The 20,896-nt window shown below is 40.9% G+C and overlaps 1 protein-coding gene and 2 pseudogenes across 1 annotated transcript; all 3 read right to left on the bottom strand.

The window, feature by feature from the left end:
- Positions 1 to 5,690: 5,690 nt before the first annotated feature.
- Positions 5,691 to 6,204, bottom strand: LOC101389361 (interferon omega-2-like; annotated as a pseudogene).
- A 2,723-nt stretch (positions 6,205 to 8,927) lies between these two features.
- LOC147914420 (interferon alpha-1-like) lies at positions 8,928 to 9,488 on the bottom strand (annotated as a pseudogene).
- A 4,156-nt stretch (positions 9,489 to 13,644) lies between these two features.
- Positions 13,645 to 14,270, bottom strand: LOC147914419 (interferon beta-like). Its single transcript, XM_087444218.1, has one exon. The coding sequence runs from the start codon at positions 14,229 to 14,231 to the stop codon at positions 13,677 to 13,679; it is 555 nt and encodes a 184-aa protein (XP_087300344.1). The 5' UTR covers positions 14,232 to 14,270; the 3' UTR covers positions 13,645 to 13,676.
- Between the last annotated feature and the right edge of the window lie 6,626 nt (positions 14,271 to 20,896).

The raw sequence follows: 20,896 nt of genomic DNA, 5'->3' as shown, positions 1-20,896 counted from the left end.
AGTGATTTCTTCAATGAAATATAGTAAAATAACTTTACTAACCCCTTAACTGCAGACCCTTGGCAGCCTGTTGATTTTTAACTCTTGAGTTTTCTCATGACTTAAGAATAAACAAAAAGCACCTGACAATTTCTTTGACTTGCCTCCTTCAGGACCTCACGGATTCCATGGAGCCCTCTTCAGCAGCCCGCTCTTCTCACTCCCAAGGACAACTCCGTTTCTCACCTCCAGGCCAGACTGCACTTCCTGCTGTCTACTGATAGAGTCCAGTGAAGAATCTCTTCTCCTGTCTTTGCAACCAATGGTTGCGATGTGAGTGCTGAAGAGACTTCGGTATGACCAAGATGCACGAGTATTATGCACGTCCCAGACAGAAGCAGGGAATGCTTTTAAAGGGCTACTTACCAAGGAGAGTCTGGCTTGAGCTCCAGACTCAGCCACACTGTTTAGTATAGTTGTCTTTCTTTATTTTTCTAGCCTCATCCTATTAAAGATTCATAAAATAAAACTGTAAGATTAAAGTAAACATATTATTAAAATCAGCATTAATTGTAAAATGATATTTTTAGCAGTAATATAAGAATGTTCTTCGGTTATTTTTTGACCCTAACCTCAGGAAGGTTTCCAAACTCTAAGTGTACCTTCTCACTGCAGCGTGCACCAACAGGAAAGTAAAGAAAGAAGATTGATCCACCAATGTCCTCTTTCCAATTCCCTAAATTAAATAAATGAATTTTCACAAAGGTCTTTGTTGCTTTTAGAAACTGTAATCTTCCACTATGCACATTAATAACACATGTTCTGCTCGGGAGGCTCTACCTGCTTCTGGCTAAATGGACTCAAATCCCTGCGTGTGTCCCTCCTATTCAGGCAGTGTTTTCTTTTGTTTGTTTTTAAAGGAGGCTGCACCATGACCCTAAGTTAGGAGATTCCTTGGATTGCATTGGCCCCAGGAATAATTTTCCCTCCACTGTGGTGACTTGCTGGGACCAACGGAGGGAAGAGAAGTTTGCAGCTGACACCAGAGTAACCCTCCTCCCTTCCAGTACTCTGCAGGCTGCTGTGCTGCCAGTGTCACCCTTGCTGGGGACCCTGCTATGGGCCATGCCTCTGTGACAGAACAATGTGCTCTCAGCATCCACTTCAGTCTTCTCATCCTCTGAAGCAGAACGTTCTGGAGAAACACGTGACTAAGTGCTCCCCATTGTATCCTTCCCTCTCCTGTGGACCTGCTGAACAGCGAAGCTTTTATCTCTGTGCTCCCTCCAAGTTCTCAGGCTGCTGCTGACTGTCAGCTCCACCTTTCCTGTGTTTTGGGTTTTTGAGCCAATGGGGGTCCTGAGCCTGGTGCTGCCTCCTCCTAGTGGAATCAGAACGTGGAGGCGCCTAAATAGAGACACAGATGAGCTCCTGGAGTCTTCACTGGCTCATCGGGTGTAGACATGCCGGCAGCGCTCCCTCGGGTCTTTACTGTGTTCCTGTGGGAGGCTGGACAGTCTTGACCTGCAGCGCGCAGGTCTGGGCGGGCAGAGAGGGGGGAGGCGGGGCCCGGTTCACACTCACTCCCTGTGCTTACAGGACCCGGCGGTCCCCAGCTGGCGCTGCACTGTGACCTCTTGTCACCGCGCCAAGGGATCCAGGGCGGGGACCATGGATGCCTGTGCCCCTTCTCCAGTCGCGCTGCCCAGGCACCTGCCTGTGCTGGGCAGGCGGGTGATTATAGCCCGTCCATGCCAGCTCCGCGAACGCCACCCCTACATCCCTCCTTCCCCTCGTTCTCCAATATTTTGGAATAAGTAACAAATGAATAACTTCTGGATATGAACAGGCTTTGGCTACAGAGATTTTTCAGGATAAGGTGGGAATAGGGAGCCCAATCATACAGTTTTTGCCCATGGAATATAAAAGACATGAAGGACTCTTACATGCATATTACTAAGTGAGAGAAGCCAATATGAAAAGGCTGCCTGCTGTGTGCTTCCGACTGTATGACGGTCTGGATATGGCAGATCTATGGGGGAAGCAAAAGATCAGTGGTTCCCAGGGGGTGGGTGACAAATAGGTGGAGCACAGAGGGTTTTAGGGTAGAGATACTGTAATGGTGGATGTATCACTATACATTCCTCCAAACCCATAGAAGATACAGCACCAAGAGTGAACCTAAACATAAACTGTGGACTCTGGGTGGTGATGATGTGTGAATGTTGGCTCAACATTTGTAACAACAGTTGCATCTGATGGGAGATGCTGATAATGGGCAGACTATGCATATGCCAGGGCAGGGAGTGTGTGGGGAATCTCTACACCTTCTGCTTTCACTTTTGCTGTGAACCTAAAACTCCTCTAAAAAACAAAGGCTATTTTAAAAAAATATACAGAAGCTCAGGAAATGAGCTTCTTCCAGTATGAGGTTTGATTCTTTCCAAGAAAGAGCCTTTTTTAATTCTGGAGAAAATGCCCCAAGAGGATAGAATTCTGCGTAGAACAGAAGCCAGGTGTCCGGACTTGGTCTCTGTCTTTATCCCTTTTGCCCAGCAGCGGGCACTCTTCCTTTATAAATATTTTAATATTCCACAGAGCAAAATGGATCCAACTTTCTGTTTCCTTTGTGTTACAGCTACTGTTACATCATTGCAACAGGGATATCCTCTCATTTCCAAAAGTATACACAAGGAGAAAAGAAAAGAAGAAAAATGCCTTTCAATTGAGAGTTTCAGAAAAACCTAGAACTTTCACTCAACTTTTCTTCAATTTGTGACTTTGTACTCTTAAGGAGAAATTGACAGCCAGAAACCATAATGGAAAAGAGAGCAGCTGTGTGAATAGGCAGAACAGCCTAATGAGGAGAGCACGCCGGAGGTTTGTACACTGGAAGGAAGGGAATGATGGTGATACGGGAGTGAAAGAATAGGATCTAGGAAAGCAGAGAGGAAGGGGGAAGTGTGCCAGATACCAGGATCAGCAAATGAGTACTATATAAACGTATGTAATACTGTATCTCTTTATAGCTGTATAGTATATAGTATGGCATGTATGTGTATTTTATGGTATATATGTACATATTTATATATATCTTATATTATTGTGTATATAATTAAATACAATTAATGAACCACTTTTTCCCAGTTCTGTTTTTTAGACGGTCAGCGTTTTGCGACCAGTTACAGAGAGAGAGGTAGGAGAGTTCACTATTCTCATATAGCTCTACATGAAAAAAGAAGAAATTAGCCACCGTCTGTTAAGCCCTCACTCAGTGGAAGATACTCTGCTAAGTGCTTTGAAATGTTCTAGTTTGTTTAATACACACAACAACTCTAGGAATATTTCCACCTTTATATTTGAGAAAACTGAAGGTCAGGGAAGTTGAGTGAATTCCCCGGGATCACACATATGTCCTGGCAGAATCTAGGTTCAATGCAGAATCTCATATCACATGTGGTAAATAACTACTTAAGTTTCATCCTGTGAAACCTCAAACTCTCTGTTTTCTTCTTCACTGCTTTCTGGAGATCCTTCCTCCTGGTTTTCTCCTAACTGCACTGGCTACTCCGTCTCTGTCCACTTTGCAGGCTCTCCTCTTTCTCAGCCTTAAAAGTTGAAAGTTTTTATCAGCTTTACGTCATCTTCTCGTTATACACTCTTGTCATAAATAACGACATCCATTAGCATTCCCTGCTTTCCAAATATGAAGCAAAAAATTGCAAATTCATATCTCCAGGATGTTCATTGTTGGAGAGTCTACATTCACAGATGCATCTCCCAGTGGGATGCCTGTCTTGAGATGTTTCTTGAGGACTTTATAGAGAACGTCTGCTTTCCCCCTGCAAGACATCCGTCATTCAAGCTTCTGGTGACAGAATCCCTTGTCCTCTACCTCTCACTGTAACGTGAAATGTAATCAAAATTCACTAAACATGTTGCTGCTCTTATATCTCTTTCTCTTCCAAATTGAATGCTCCAAGAGAATAGGTTTTGCATTTGCTTTCACACCTCTGTATTCTCAGAACTATCACATAAACTGACAGAAATAGGCAGTTTTATACTATAACTGACTGGGGAAAACAAATAAGTGAGTTGAATTCATCATTTAGTTTTTAATATGGGTTGGAAATTTAGGCTATTTCTCTTTTTAAGAATAAACAAATCCAAGATGTCTGCTGGGGAAGAAGTTTATAAATTAACTAAGAAAATAATTTGATAAAAGATAAAGGTGAACATTTTTCATGATACTTGAATATATTATTAGGTGAACATGATATTATATGAATAAAACTAGTTAAAATACCATACATAGTATGACATAGATAAAGTAGATGAATGAATAAATGAATACATTGGAGCCCTCAGCATATTAACCATAATTATTTTTAAATTCCTGGTCTGATAATTCTAAAATCTCTGCTGTATCTGAGTCTAGTTCTCATGCATGATCTGTCTCTTCACACTGAGTGTTTCACTTTTGAGCATGCTTTGTAAGTTTTGTTGAAAGCTGGACATGATGTCCTGCGTAAAAGGAACTGGGGTAAACTGCCCTTTAGGGTGAGGTGTTTCATTTCTCCAGCTAGGAGTGGAGCTGTGTTCGCTATTTTCTGTAGCTGTAGGTGTCAGAGGCTAAAATTTCCTCTTGTGGCCTTGCTTTTTTCTCCCCTGTTGTCTTTGGGTTTCCCTAGAGATTTCTTCTTAAATAAAGTCTGGCATTTGCAGTTCTTCCCATTGAAATCTCTGGTTATTATACTGGAACCCTATTGATCTGATGTTGGTATGGGGGAGGGGAAGTGTTCTAGAATCCTATGATTATGTCTCAGTCTTTCAGGGAGCCTGTGCCCCTGGGCTGTGACCTTCACAAGTGCTTCTCAGCTTTTTAGAGCTCTATTAGATGAGACAGGAAAGTGAGAGGGGTTTGGAGTGAAGCATTTGTCCTCCCCCAGGTGGGTTAGGCTCTGGTAAAATAGTTTCCCTTGAGGGCTGGCCTTTGTTAAGAGGAACAGAACACTCAAAGTATTTCAAAATGATTACTTTTTGCCTCCCTCTGCTGGAAAAAAACAGATTTTTCTCTGATCTTCCCATGAGAAACTGGGAGGGCTCATGAAGGCAAAAATCACAAAATTGTGGGGTTCCAAAGACTCTGGACCCCTGGAGTTTTCAACTCTGAAGCTCATCCACACAGAGCCTCCAGGAATTCTTCAGTTAGGTTTAAGTGTTCCCACTAATACTAGAGCCAGCTGTGGGCTTCTGCTCCAGGTAAGCTGTGATTCTCTGCATCCTCCTTTCTCTCCAGTTATCAAGGCAGTGGCTTGCCCTGGGATTTCAATTCTTGATGGATCCAAGAAGAGTTGTTTTTCAAGTCATTCTGCGTTTTTTGTGTTTTTTGTGTGAGGTTGGGAATGATGACTTCCAAGCTGGTTGCATGTTGAATGGGAAACTAGAAGTTCCCCCAATATATGAATATATACAGAACATCACTATAGCTCTCTCTCAAGGAGTGACGCCCTAGAGATATTCATTTTCAGAAAAATATTTTAACAACAACGTTGAACAATTTAACTCAGTGCATTCTATGACTAAAGCAGAAATAAGTCTTTAAAATGACTCAACACACGGGCATGTGACTTAATGTATTAGGTAACAGAATCATTTCAATAACTGTATTTGTTAAAGAGAATTATTTTCAGGTCCCTTCTCTTACTTCTTCATTTTTCTTGCAAGTTTGTGGATGAAGAGAAGGATCTCATGATTTCCACTTTGACAATCTCCCAGGCACAGTCACCCTATTTCTTCTCTTTCAGATAGAGATGAATCACCCGGAAGTACCTCTTCATAGCCACTGTAGGGCCCTCAGTTCCCAGGGCAGATTCTTCTTCTCCCATCACCTGCACTGAACAGGTGTCCAGGTCTTCCAGCTTCCAATGGATTCAGTGTGGAGTTTGCTCAGGAGGGTCGTGAGCCAGGCAGCAGATGAACCCTCTGTGTGGGAGAGGCTGAAGATCGGCTGGAGCACCTTATGGCGCAGAAGATGGCTTGTACCTTCTGGAACTGGCTACGTCTACCATCATCTAGAGGAGATGTGCTTCAGTCAGGAGAATGGGGAGATGCTTCTCATTTGTCTCAGAAGCATCAGATCTTCCTGTGAACCAGTTCATGGCAATGAGGCAGGTCACAGCCTAGAGATGAGATGGTGATGTACCTAACCACCAGGAGGGCCATCAGAGGCGTGGACTTTGGGGACCTTGGCGATGCTGGTGGTCTTTTGAGGTGTGGGTCTATCTGAGTCTTGACCCCTAGTTTCTTTTAAGACCTTTCTATGCCTGTTTCTTAAATAGAGATCACAGTAGTTTTCATTTTGGGGATGTTTCTGTACACTTTTTATCTTTTTTTCTCTCCTGTGTATGCTCTAAATAAATTAGAAGATATCAATCATTTAAATTATTCTCTCTTTTTCTCAAATTACATTTAATTTGCCCCAAGAAACTTCAGATGTTTCAATATAAGTGTTCAAATTTTGCAAATGAAAAAGTCATTTTGTTAAAGTTAAACTTATGGAAATACTGATCTTCTTCTTGCTAAGAACAAAATTTCTCATCTTTTCCTGGGCTCTGTTTTACCTTCTTTATTTTACATGTCAGCCAAGCTACCTCATCCTTCTGAATTTGTCTCCTTGAAAATGGATTTATTAGACCTGTTTGACACATAGTAACCTCCTTAGGAGAAAGGTCTATATCTTGTTCACTATTGTACCATTAGTCCAGTGTTCATAATAATTACTCAAGCTATATTTATTAACAAGTAGTAGTCTCAGATTTTCCATCAGACTTCACATCAGAAACTTATATTGACCTCCCATCAGAACCTTACACTGAAGTATTAATAGCCATCCCTAGATTATTCAGTCAGTACATTTCTACAGAGCTTCTTTGTTTATCACTCTCCATCTCACAGTGAAGATGGAGGACAGTGAGGGCAGCATACGATGCGACAGAAAACTCGCCGTCTTTGCCGCACTAATTTCAGAATCTCTGTAATTTTGTCTGCTCGCTTTAATTTAGTATTTTTCTGGGGAAGAGTTGTCTTTCTGCTTTTGAATTACTTCCTATTTCATCTTGAGGTTAGTACCAAACTAGTGCAGAAAAATGGAAACAAATTGGCCTGTAGCTTTATTTTCCATCATTTTCAATACACCTTTTTTTTCTTTCTCCACTCAACCTTCTTAGAAAGTTGTCCTTGCATTTGGATGCACTGAGACAAAAGGGAAACAAATGAAGGTCTGAGATGATGAAAGAAATGAAGTGAATCCCCAGGTGAGAAAAATGACAACGGGAGTTCTCTCTTCTCCTATAACCCTTCCACTCCTCCAGTGTGGTTTCTGCTCATTAATTCCACCAAACCAGCTCTCACGAAGGTCAGCTCGATCTGTTTCCCCATCTGGTGGAGGGTTTCAATCCACAGAGCAGCTTAGTGACATTCAACATAGTACTAATCAAAGTAATGATAAATTATCATTGTAAGTAATTAAATGTCATGATTTAACGTGAATAACACAGTAAACATATTAATACGATTTGTCAATATATGAAATCTATGAAATCTATCCAGAAGTAAATATATTTCAAAAAAGGGAAAACAATGCAGAGGAAAAACAATCCTCTATTCTAGGTCCCACCCTATTTCTCTCCTCCGCTTCAGAAGACAAACCTCTCAAGCCCATTTCTATATATTGTCACTAACTTCTCTTATTCACCCTTCCTCCTACTCCAGTAGGGTTTCTGGTGATTAATTCCTCTAAACCAGCTCTCCCTGAGGTCAGCAATGCCATCTCTTTTCCCGGTGTGAGGGGCAGTTTCCATCCACATTTTTCATGAAGACTTTGAGTCTTCTGAGCAGTTTCAGTCTTTAAACATGGTCTTCTCTCTGTTCTCTCTCGTCCTGTTAACATATGGCCATTCCACCTGTTTCCTTTGTGGCTCTTCTCTCCCTTTTAAGGTTGAAGCAATCAATCCTAGCAATCAATTTTAAGTCCTTTTCACATTCTATACTCTCTTCCCGTCTGACCACTTCCCTTCCCAGGCTCTACAGTTTGTGGAATTGCCGGTAAATTGCAAATGGAAATATCCAGTGGACATTTGCACTTAGATGTCTACCAGGAAAATACAGAGAATATCTACTGTTTTTGTTCTTATATCCTGACATGGCTTGATCCAGTCTGCTGAGAGAATTCCATTCTTTTCCCTACTTCTCATTACAGCATTAATTGTAAGTGATATTAATTTCTAAATATTAATTAGTATTAATTTTAAAAATAATTAATATTTAATTATCAGTCACATGATTATTGGTTTTAGGTTACTTTTCCTGCAAAAATCAAACATACAAGAAAGCAGGAACTGTATTTGTTATGTTCACCTCTACACCGTGACGGCAACTCAGAACCTGGCTTAGAGGAAGTCTATTTTTACTTCTAACTTGAATATAACAATGATGGGTAAATGAATTGTGCCATCCATTCTTTAATCACTCATGTGTGGTGTTTCTTTTTAAAGAATAAACAAATACAAGAAATTTTCTACATTAAATATTGCATGAACAAAGAAAATAATAACTTGACTAAATATAAAGAATACATTTTGTTATATTAAACCACAATGTAAAGGGGTACATAATATTATATGAACAAAAATAATTTAAGTGTTATAAATAATAAAGTAAATATTTAAATAGATAAATAAACAGATCAGCATGGTCATCTCTATGAAACTAGTGTCCTCAGGGTTAAACACAATATTCATTAATACTCTTGAAAACATTTAACAAATTTGGTTGAATTCAGGTCATGATTACAGCAGAAATGAGAGTCTTTGACATGATAGAAGACGTGGAAGTGTGATATTATCAGTCAGTGAGAATCATTTCCACGTTGAACCAGGTGTCATTCCTCACTCCTTAATCTTTGTTACAAGTTTGTTGATGTAGAGAAGGATCTCGTGATTTCTGCTCTGACAATCTCCCAGGCACAAGGGCTGTATTTCTTCTCGTGCAGATACAGTGATTCTTTGGAAGTATCTCCTCACAGCCAGCATGGAGTCCTCATTCATCAGGGGAGTCTCTTCCACCCCCACCTCCTGGGTCAGACAGGCTTCCAGGTCAGTCAGCTGCTGATCAAGTCCAGTGTAGAATTTGTCTAGAAGGGTCTCATCCCAGGCAGCAGACGAGCCCTCTGTGCTGAAGAGGTGGAAGATCTGCTGGATCATCTCATGGACCACAGAGACGGCTTGTGCCTTTTGGAACTGGCTGCCATCAAACACCTCCTGGGGGAATCCAAAGTCATTTCTGTCCTTCAGGCAGGAGAAGGGGAGCCTTCTCCTCATTTGTTCCAGGAGCATCAAGACCCTCGTGTTGCCCAGGCTGTGGGTCTGAGGCAGCTCACATCCCAGACAGCAGATGGAGTGGCAGCTGAGCACCACCAGGGCCGTCAGGAAGGAAAAAGGTAGGGCCATTGGGGATCTTGCAGATGCTGCTGGCCTGGCTGAGGGAGGTGACCTGTGACCCTTGTTCTCTGGATTCTCTGAAGACCTTCCTTGTGCATGTGTCTTAAGCAGGGCACATGCGAGTTTCCATTTTCTGAATGTTTCCCTTACTTTCTACTTCTGTTTTTGCTTTCCTTTATGCACTTTCTACATGGGTTTAGAGCAGTGTTTCTCAACCATTTGTTTTTTTCTTCGTTGCCTCCTGCCCCCAAAGTCTCTTTATGTTTTTTCTGAACTGAACCCCTCAAGAAAACTTAGTAACACAGATACATGGTATATCTGTTTATGTATTCTGTCTACATTTCTACTTCATACACAGAAAAACAAAGTGCATACTTTACTCTTTCTATTGAATGCAAGATTAAGAATGAACTAAAATTTTAAGATAAAAGTTAGATTTGAAAGCTATTGACATTTAATTTATCTTAATAACTATGTTTTCAGAGGGGCTTTTTGTTTTGTTTTGTTTTTTATAATTTTATTTATTTTTATTTTGTTCCCCCAAAGCCCCAGCAGATAGTTGTACGTCATAGTTGCACATCCTTCTAGTTGCTGTATGTGGGACATGGCCTCATCATGGCCGGACAAGCGGTGCGTCGGTGCGCACCCGGGACCCAAACCTGGGCCGCCAGGAGCAGAGCACGCGCGCCTAACCACTAAGCCACGGGGCCGGCCCTCAGAGGGGCTTTTAATGTAGTATATTTACTTATATTAATAGCAATGTATCAAATTACATATTCAAATTAAAATTTTACATAAATACATCATCATAATACCAATAATGATCTACTGAAAAATCTTTCAGAACTGCTAAAAACAATTGAAAATTCAAACTCGTTTCTTAACATGTACTTTTACGTACATAACTTTTACTTTTGCTTCATGTCAGAAAATAATTTTTAACTTCTCTAGCTGCTAGATACTCTGACAATATTTTTTCTTTTCTGTAATCAACATCTTTATTAATAGTTGTTTAAATTTATAGATTGAATAATAAAATATAAAATATTTGCATTTAATTCTCAACCTCACCTCACACTCAGAAGCGCCGAGGTTTAACCACGAGCAGCATCCACAGAAAGCCAATGGCGGCTCATAAGTAAGCGAAGGCCACCTCTCACAGTATGACTTTGAGATCAAGCAAACGACGGAGGGAACGTCCTCCAGTGAGCCATCCATTCGCCATGGGTTTACAGCACTGCTCTTGCACACAATTTGTGAATCTTCCATGAACTCAATGTCAATGCTTCTTATATGATACACAAGAAAACCCAATGAGAAAAATGAACTAAAGCGTAAGATTTTGTTGGACAGGGTTGAGTTTGGTTTGCCACAAAGCATTGTAATATTTAAAATTTTTCACAACTCTAAGAACGAATTTTCATGCCCTTGGTAGCAATATCATCCCCAGTGAGAATAGGCGATTTAGAAAACATCTCAGGGGCCAGCCCGTGAGGTAGCGGTTAAGTGCGCGCGCTCCACTGCCGCTGCCTGAGGTTCGGATCCTGGGCGCACACGGACGCACTGCTTGTCAGGCCATGCTGTGGCGGCGTCCCGTATAAAATGGGGGAAGATGGACAAGATGTTAGCCCAGGGCCAGTCTTCTTCAGCAAATAGAAGAGGATTGGTATGGATGTTAGCTCAGGGCTGATCTTCCTCACACACACACACAAAAAATCATCAATTTGAATCTTTCTTTGTACTTTTTTGCATTAAATCTCAAATTTCGCAAAGAACTTTCAGAGGTTCCAATTCAAGTCTATTCTTTTCAAACAAAAGGAAAACATCTTTGTCCTTAATTCAGAACCGCATAAATATTATTATCACGTGAAGAATTATCTTTCAGCTCTGATCCTGAACTCTGCTTTATACGTTTTTTTTTTTTTTTTTGCATAGGAAGTTAAGTTCCCTCAGGCCTGTAGATTCCTACTCTTTAAATGGTAGGTGCTATAGTCTGAATGTTGGTTTCCTCCCAAATTCATGTCTTGAAATCCTAATGCCTGATGTGATGGTATTGGGAGGTGGGGCGTTTGGGAGGTGCTTAGGTCATGACAGCCCAGCCCTCAGGAATGGAATTACTGCTCTTATAAAAAAGGCTCCAGAGAGATCCCAGATCCTTCCAGCTTGTGATGAAAGGAAGAGTCTGCAACCAGAAGTGGGCCCTCACCCGAAGATGCTGGAGCTGTGATCTTGGACTTTCAGCCTCCAGTACTGTAATCAATAAACTTCTGTTTGTTTAAGCTACCCTGTCCGTGGTATTTGTTATAGCAGCCCGAACGGGACTAAGAAAGTAGGGAAGAGACCATCTTCAGCAAATCAGCTCATTAGTAACTGGACTCTGTCTTATTCACTGTGTTATCCTTGGCACCAGGTCTAGTGTAATCACTCAATAAATAATTTTTACTAAAGCAGTTTCTTAGATTTCTTCTTCCTACTGGAAGGTGTTCATGACTGTCCAAGCTATTTTGCTTAATCATGGCCACATTTGCTAGGATTATAAGACATGGATAATATTTCCACTCTACTCCTAGTGTCAATAATGCCTACCAAGTTGATTGCTAAAACCACTAGGATTCTATTTCCTTTAAGGTGCATATAGTTCTGGGTATTCAATCTGCAAGGGCAGCACGATTTTCAGCCTCTGCCTAGCTCTATATTAAACTCACAAGTATGACCTCATCTCTAATTTGCCATCTGCTTTGTGATAATAGAAGACAACTAGCCTGGTATCATACATAGAGCCTCATAGCTAAACTCACACTCTCCCTGATTCACACAGCTCACAGCAACCACACAATTTACCACATTACTTTTGAGGTGGGAAGTTGCCTATGTCCCTCAAATTATCAATCCTGCAGCTGTCTTGCCCTTGTCCAGTATGGACAAAATCCCCAGAATGCATGTGAACTGTAAATAGTCGTGATATAATTTTCCATCCCTCGGAAACCTAGGCTTCAAATGATCCGATAATCTTTAGATGACACTGGTAAAAATTCAGCCTGTCTATATGAGGATAGAGATTATGGAATGGATTGATTTTTTTTAAATAGCCAAGTAAATTTTATTATTCATTATTTTTCATGATTCAATTATAATGTTTATATCATTGCACAAGTAAATGATCTAAGTTCTAAAATGAGCATAGGGATTTGCATAGTAGACAAGTTTTCTTTCCAAAAAATGTACGTTGCAAAATATGATAAGTTTTAGTAGTTTATCCAGTCACCATGTTGTTATTGGATTTAGGGTTCATTCTAATCATCACACCCTGAGAATACAAGGTAAGGGAGAAAACCTAGCCAGATGGTGGGGGTATAAAGCAGAGTTCTTTCTCCCTGTGGTGCCTGTGCCCTGGAAGGAGACAGAGATGCCAGCTCCCCTAAGACACCCATACATCTTGGCTGTCCCATGAAGAGTACCATAAAGGGACTGCTACTTAACAGTGTCACAGAAGTGCCTGGGACTTCTCACCCTTAGGCTTGGGGGGCACATAAACATTTTAAAATCCTGTGGGGTCTGGGGGTGAGAGGGGGAGGCAGAGCATCCTGCAGATAATGGGGATGAGCTTAGGCAAACACAAGAGCTGAAATATTCCTCTGGTTACCCTGACAGCCAGTCAAATTCTAACTTTAGGGCCAGAGAGCGCAGGGCACAGAGTAGAAGCAGCAGGTGCCCGTCGTTCTCGTTCCAGAGCCTCCTGCCTGTCTCTTCCACTTTCCTGTGGCTCAGGCCGCATTTATTCTCTTATGAGGTTCCGGTCCCCTCATCATCTCTTACCTTGTATATGCCACGTGGCTTCCTTGGATTTTAAATTCCCTGAAGGCAGGGGCCAGAAACAATACTAGTTTGCAGCCACGTTTTACAAAGAACATCTAATAGATACTCTGCAATTCTTAACATGGGTGGTTATATAAATCAAGTTGAAATTAAAACGGCATGTTGACTTTTGTTTCATAAATAATTTATTGTCCAAGGTAAAGGTTTAAATAAATAAATTAATTAATTAAGTCATAAGTTAGTAAAAATTCTCGAATCTTTAACTGTCCTTTCAAACGCAGTGCATTAGCTGTCAGTCACTGAAAGCGCCTCTGCTGGTTGAAGAACGCCTGAAATCACCGTCAGCATTGTCCGTTCTCAGAGGCACAGGCCGGGAGATCTTCAGTTTTGGAGGTAATCTAGGAGTCCGGTAAGGAAGGAAAAGTTCCTGAGGATTTCCGCTTGGACTGTTGTCCAGGCACAGCGGCTGTACTTCTTGGCCTTCAGGTACTGCACGATCCGTGCGTAATATTTCCTCACGTGCGGAACGGGCGTGTTTTCCCAGGTGAAGTTTTCCTTCTCCGTTATTTCAGCCACGTTTGTCTCCAGACAGTCCATCTGCAGGTGGACTTCCGCACGGAGCCTCTCGACGACGGTCTCATTCCAGCCAGTGCTAGCGAAATTTCTTCTGAAAATACCTAAGGTCTGCCGGAGCATCTCATAGATGACCAACACGGCGTCCTCCTTCTGCAACTGCTGTGGTTGCTCAATCTCCTCGGGGACCTCGAAGTTCATTCTGTCCTCGCGGCAATAGGTCCCATTCAACTGCCACAGGAGATTCTGACATGCCGAATTGCTGCTTCTTAGTTGGGACCGAAGCAAGTTGTAGTTCCTGGAAAGAGCCACGGTGCAGAAACACAGCAGGAGAGCCATCTGGAGGATACACCTGTTGGTCATGATGAAAACAGGAACAGCGTTGCCTTCTACCACCTCGATGCTGGAGTAGAGGCTGCAAGAGCTTGAGTGCGAGTGTCCTTCGTCCATGAGTGTGGGCTATTTATACGGATGGTCCTCCACTCTTTCTAGTTCAGAGGAATTTCCCACTTTCAGTTCTCCCTTTCTGTTTTCCTATGTCATTGAAATCATTAGTAGTCTCTAAAACTCTTTTTCTTTAAGCTCCTCTTTTATTTTATATATATTAGGGAAAAAGATAAACAAACTCCGAGGATTTCTAATGTTTTGTAAAGTTGCAGTGAATTGTTCAGTACCAAAGGAATAAGCAAGCCAAATCATTTAGAACTCTACTATTACAGGGTTCTTTCATTTGGCAAAGTATTTGTTATTTTTCTGTTTTAGTATTATGAGATTTTGGGGTGGGGGCGGTGTTTTTGTATGAGAATTTTCTTTTTCATAAGAATTAGATTTAATTCCCAATTTCACTATGACAAAACAATAAATATATGCAGTTTGTTATTTTAAAAAAGACACCTACTTTTCTGTGTGTAAAATAGAATAATGGTCAACTAAGTTGATCTGAATTGTTTTTGTAGGGACTTAACCATACACAGCAAGACATCACATAGCTTTATCAGCCTTATTTGTTGCCTTATCTGGCAATCTCAACTATCTAGATGATAACTGAAAACTAGGGATTAAGCAATATCTGTAAGCAGACAAAATGGGTGTTACACAGGCCATGCACTAAAGCTCATGGTTCCCTTTATAGGAGGCCTGTGTGACCATTATTGAGGGCCAATGTATTCTTATTGTGTACACATTTCTAACAAATCAAAATGTCTGATTTTCCATTCCCATGCAAATAGATACTACATATTAGAAGGAGGTCTAGAAGGAAAATGGGAGAAAAAGAAATCAAGCAAGAAGGGGATGTTACTGTTGACACAAATGGTCCTATCTCAACAGTTCTGAGGCCATTTTTTGTTAGAGTGTAGTAACCAATTTTCATAAGAGAAGACTCAGTAAAACGTAAAATTTTGATTTTTACATCCTGTTTATATAGGTGAGGAGACAAGTCATACATTTTTAAAGATTTCAATACAAAAATAAGTTAGAATAACTATGATATTTAAAGTAATTATTTTTAGTTTTCAGAAAACGTTGCATTATCTTTCAACCTGAATTTACTGAATCCCCACTGTGTGCAAGGAACTGTCGAACGAAGTTCTACAGATTGTAATCCTCGCTCTCATGGATCCCACAGTTGAGTAGGAGAGAAGAGCATTAATCAAAGAAATACACAAAAGTAAAATGCAATGGTACAGAGAAGACATTCATGGTTCTGTGGGTTCCTGTGCTACAGGGACACAATGTAGCAGCAGAGGTCAGAGAAGACGGCCCTCAGGTAGTGACACTGGAGCTGGAATCAGAAGGCAGGTCAGATGGGAGTGCATGTGCAAAGATCCTGTGGTGGGAGGATGCATGGTAAGGGTAGAGGACAGGACTGAAGGCCATTGCAACTTTGAGGTCAGAGAGTGGTCAGAGAGTGGTCAGAGAGTGGTCTGAGATGAGGCCAGAGGGTAGATGGGAGCCAGAGAGCGCAGGGATTGTGAGGCCATGTGAAGAAGTTTTTCTTTATCCTAACAGCAGTAGAGGCCATGAAAGGGTTTATGCAGGGTGGAGTGAATTGACTAGGTTTTGGAAAAAAAATACTCTCTCTACAGTAAGCAATAAGTAATGGACGAAGGGCAAATGGCCACAGGCAGGACAGTTAGGGGACTTGCCAATATGTTAGACCAGGAGGATAGTGGTGGAGAAAGATACACTTATTTATGTGAAATCTCTCATTTCCTCACAACACCAGATTCAAATGCTTGAGGAAATTCTGCATCATTTTACAGATAGCTGCAACAGTTCTCTTGGTTCTATGGGTTACGATAATTTCAATATATGCTTCATGTTGAGGGACCTTACTTCTATTGTACCAAATCGAAGCAGAGGCTGGGAGAGTCTGGGTAAATGTGGATTTATGAAACTGGAGCAACCCTGAGCTCCAGGTTTCCCTTTGTCAATATATTTCCTGTCTTCTGGTCTTTACAATATGCTCAACCTTTCTCCCAAATGTCCCTCCATTCCTCGTCCTTCTTCTTCACTGGCTGTATGTAATCAGCTCTCCCCAGAAGGGCCTATCTATTGGTGACATCTGAGGTCTTCCTAAAAACCTACTAGTGCTTGAACTGCACTGATACAATGCCTCCTACACGGGGTGGAGAGGAAGCAATTTATCTTTCCCTCTAGACTGGGGGAGTGGGAGAGAGCAGCGCCGTTCATTCACATGAGTGAAGAGTATTGAGAGTTGAGAAGACGCAGCAAACAATCCATGAATACGGGGACGAGACTCTGGGAAGGCGGCAGTGGTGGCAGTGTAGTGTGGAATTTCCCTGAGTCCCTACACAAGAACAGACACTGCAAGTAGAAGAAACCAAAACCCCATCTAACGTAAAAACTGGGTGACAGAACCACAAAATGCAAACAGATGGGGACAAACCACCCAATGCCACAAGACCTGCCTGGTAGTATCGTCCGTGAGGGAGAAAGCAGAGGAAAGCAATGGACCTGAGAACCCCAGAACAGCCGAGAGGTAGTTACTGGACAGCCATCCAGGCTAGTTTGAGAACAGCAGCTGAACCTGGAAGGGATTTTGCCCAGAGCAATAGCTGGTGAGTGTGAGGAGCCTCAGTAAGTTCTGAAAGGCACTGAAATAGTGTAGGATATGAGCAATTTTCAAACCCACCAGGCACAGCTCCCTTTTGGGAAAGGGCCCTATACTGGGGAGAAACTGCTAGAAGGAGACTCAAATTTGAGCAGGATAGAAACAACAGAAAGAAGGAAAGAAGGCCAGAGCAGTGTGGGTTGGACAAGCGAGCTACCACGTTTTTGCACACTTCACCAAAGCAACAGAAGAGGGAGCTCCGTGAAGTTAGAATAACCATTGACCACTTCTAGAAGTCAGCAAAATAAGCTCCTATAAAATCAAACATCAGCATAGTATTAGGGTTAAGTCTCATACAAAGTTATTATTAGAAAAAGGCGAGTAAGGAGCAGAATAATATCTCTACAGATAATGAAAATGTACCAGGAATGCATTCAACACAATACAGACCAAAATTTTAACATAGTGTTCCCAAATGAGTTTAAAAATATTAGGAAATGATATAAACAACATAAATCAGAATTAGACAAATTCAGAAGTGAAGTAATCTATGTAAGAAATAATTAGAAATAAAAGAAAAACCTCTAAATTTTCCAGAATAAGTTATAGTCACAAGAAATGAGAAAGTTTTGGGGAAATGTGGCACTGGAGAAAAGCTTCAATCTGGGAAAACATGTTAGTAACTAGAATCCAACAGTACAAAAAAATGGTGTGTATTGATCAAGAGGGGTTATTTTCAGGAAACTGAGGATGGTTCAATATTATATAGTCCATATCACATTATATGGAGAAGGTTATAAGGTGAAATGACCAAAATCTTGAAGAAAACGTGGGTATTTTAAAAATAATATTGGAGTAAGGAAGACCTTTCTCAACAAGATATAAAACCCTGGAACTATAATAGAAAATATTGATAAATATGACTAAAACCAAGTTATAATTTTCAGTGTGGCAAAAACATAAATAAAGTCAAAGAGGAAGAGCTGTACCAGAAACAGTCAGCACACCACGAGGAAGGGATAATTTTCTTCATGCAGAAACAGCCTCTAAAATTAATAGAAAACTTTAAAATAGCCAGATACCAGGAAAAGAAGTATAAGGGCCAATGAAGATATGAAAACCTGCTCAATGTTACTGAGAAATGTAAATGAAACTAATAATAAGGTAACCACTTTTCACTAGAAGATTTGCAAAGGGCGTGGAGAAATGGTATTCTAATATACACTCAATGGAAGTATAAATTTATGCAAGCTTTTTAGAGAGTGGGGAAGACTGTTTATTCAAAAATGGTCAGAACAATATCCCCCATCCCACGTGATAATCTGCAGTGTGGCTCTGACTTTCTACCCATCAAGAGCTGGGGTCTGCGTCCCTCCTCTTGAATCGGGGCAGAATTCTGTAGTAGAAGCCATGTTGTGTAATTTCTGAGGCTGGGTCAAGAAAGATAGTGCAACGTCCACCCTTTTAGCTGGAAATCTTGCCCTTGAAGCTGTCTGCCACCATGTAGTGGTCCAATTGCCCTGCACCTGCCATACTGTGGGAGAGCCCAAACTAGCTCGCAGGGAAAGACCACGTGGAAATTGGCAATATATTTCAAAAATTAACATTTCAAACAATGGAATTGTCCCTTTAATTTGCAATACCACTGCTAGGAATTTACCTATGGATATTCCTGCTAAAGTATGTGTATATGTATGTATATATGTGTGCATATATATTATAAATTTACATTATATGAACATTTATGAATGTTCATTGTAGTACTGTCATAGTAAAAACGACTAAATACCCATCAGCAGGGAATTAGTTAAGTAATAGTGTGGTACAGACAAAATGGAATACTACATAGCCATCAGAAAGGAAGATCAGCTGATATGGACCTATATCCCAGATATATTTAATGAAAAGAGCAATACACATAATAGTGGATATGGTATTATCGTTTGTTTTATAAGTTAATAGAAAAATATACACATGTATGTTGATACATGCATATAATTATTTTCTCTGGGCACATTGGCTCATCTATTATTAGTAGTTACCCTGGGAAAGAATGCTGACGGGAGTGAGGACGCAGCAAGGAGGAAAATTCTTTCCCTTATCACTTTGTACCTTTAGAACTGTTTGTGCCTGAGTTTTTTCCCCATTAGAAAAAGACGTCTGGGAGATATAATTGTTAGACGTTTTCATAATTTAGCACACTTTATGTGTTTGAATTTAACGTGTTACTAAATTTTTCACCTTTCTTTTGTTTTTCTATAATGAACATATATTATTAGAATATAAAAAGCACCCAGTTATATTCAAAAGCAGGACTTTTTTACATACAATGCAGCTATGTAAAAGTATATAGAGAAAAATAATAAAAGGAAATGTACTAACATTTTAATAGTGATTGTGTTTGACCTACAAAACTAAAAGTGATACTTTTTCTTTTTTTTTGCGTGGTTTTCCAACTTTGCAGCAGTGAACGTCTTCTTTCATTATAGAACGTGTTCATTTCATTCTATGTTCTTTCATTATCTCTTTCATTTCAATAATCTACACTAAAAAAAAAGAATGAACAAGGCCCAGCCTTTCTGGTTATTCTGTTTCTTCCGTGGGTTTCATTCCTTCTCGCCTCTTGACCTTTGTACGCCAGCTCTGAACAGACCCTCAGCCATCTCATGGGTTCTGCACAAGGAGTTTTGGAAAAAGCAAAGGCATCTCTCAGCTGTTCCACTTTCAGATGCCCAGTAAAGTCAGTCATTGAGAAATTCCTCGGGGTGTTTCTCTTTGAAAAGGATCCTTGGATTAGCCTGAATGATCCACGGCTCACAGCACAAAGGCCGATGCAAGGAGTCACAGAGGTCAGTCAGACTAGAGATGGTCCAGTGCACTCGGGGATGGAGGTCGTCCCAGGAGTCTGGTCACGGGGGCCTGGCCCTCTGGGGTGACTTGCACACTCGTGTAGAGCTGACCTCCCCAGGTGTGACAGAGGGACTCCTCACCTTCCCCACATCCAGTGGCCTCTGATCCTCCATGCTGAGAGAGTTCATAACCTAATGGAATAAAAATAATAGCGGTGGCCGTAGTAACAGTAGTGTTAGTTACCATATATCGAGCACTTACCGTGAGTCAATCTCTGAATAATCCTTATAGTAAACATTTAAGATGGGTTATTATTTTCTTCATTTTATAGAGGAGGAAACTGAGGTTCAGAGAGGCTAAGTAATGTGCCCAAGATACACACAGCTAATAAGGTAGGTGGATGGCATTCAAACTTGTGTGTTTTCCTGTATACCACAGTTAGAATATGAAGTAGACCAGGCCAGCCCCTTCAGATAGTTACATGGTGCCAACCATGGTGGCGATGGTGACTCTCAAAGGAAAAAGGAATTACAGCTGATCAGAGGATAAAGAGGCTCTCAATGCACTTAGTGCGGGCAGTGTGCCTAATGAAGTGGTGTGAGTTGCACAGGCAGAGGGGACTGTGCTGAAGGTGACATGGTGGAGGGCATTCTAGATCAGCGCTGCCCAATACAAATATAATGCAGGCCACATAACCATTTTAAAATTTTCTAGTAGCCACATTAAAAGAGTAAAAAGAAACAAGTGAAGTTAATTTTAATAGTATATGTTATTTAACATAATATATCCAAATATTATCATTTTAACATGTAATCAATATAAAATTATTAATGAGATAATACTTTTTCATGCCGTCTTCAAATGTGATGCATATTTTTACATTCATAGTACAGCTCGTGGGACTAGTCAAGTGCTCAACGGGCCGCATGTGGTTAATGGCTACCATAATGGCCAGTACAGCTCCTGGTGCAGGGACCAGCACGAACAGAACCAGGAGCATGGACACGTTTGCCAGGAGCAAATAGAAGGAACGTCAAATTTGTGGACAGGCTGAGTGTTAGGAGTCAAGGGGACTGAGAGTGGAAAAATCAGCTGGAGGTGT

The sequence above is a fragment of the Ceratotherium simum genome, chromosome 20 (assembly GCF_057802395.1).
Source record: "Ceratotherium simum simum isolate JZ-2026a chromosome 20, ASM5780239v1, whole genome shotgun sequence".
NCBI lineage: Eukaryota > Metazoa > Chordata > Mammalia > Perissodactyla > Rhinocerotidae > Ceratotherium > Ceratotherium simum.
The sequence above is the reverse complement of the archived record's forward strand: the minus strand, read 5'-3'. Positions and strand labels throughout refer to the sequence as shown.

What these genes read in the sequence shown, in the direction of transcription:
- LOC147914419 (XM_087444218.1), bottom strand. Translation starts at nt 14,231, where the DNA reads ATGACCAACAGGTGTATCCTCCAGATGGCTCTCCTGCTGTGTTTCTGC.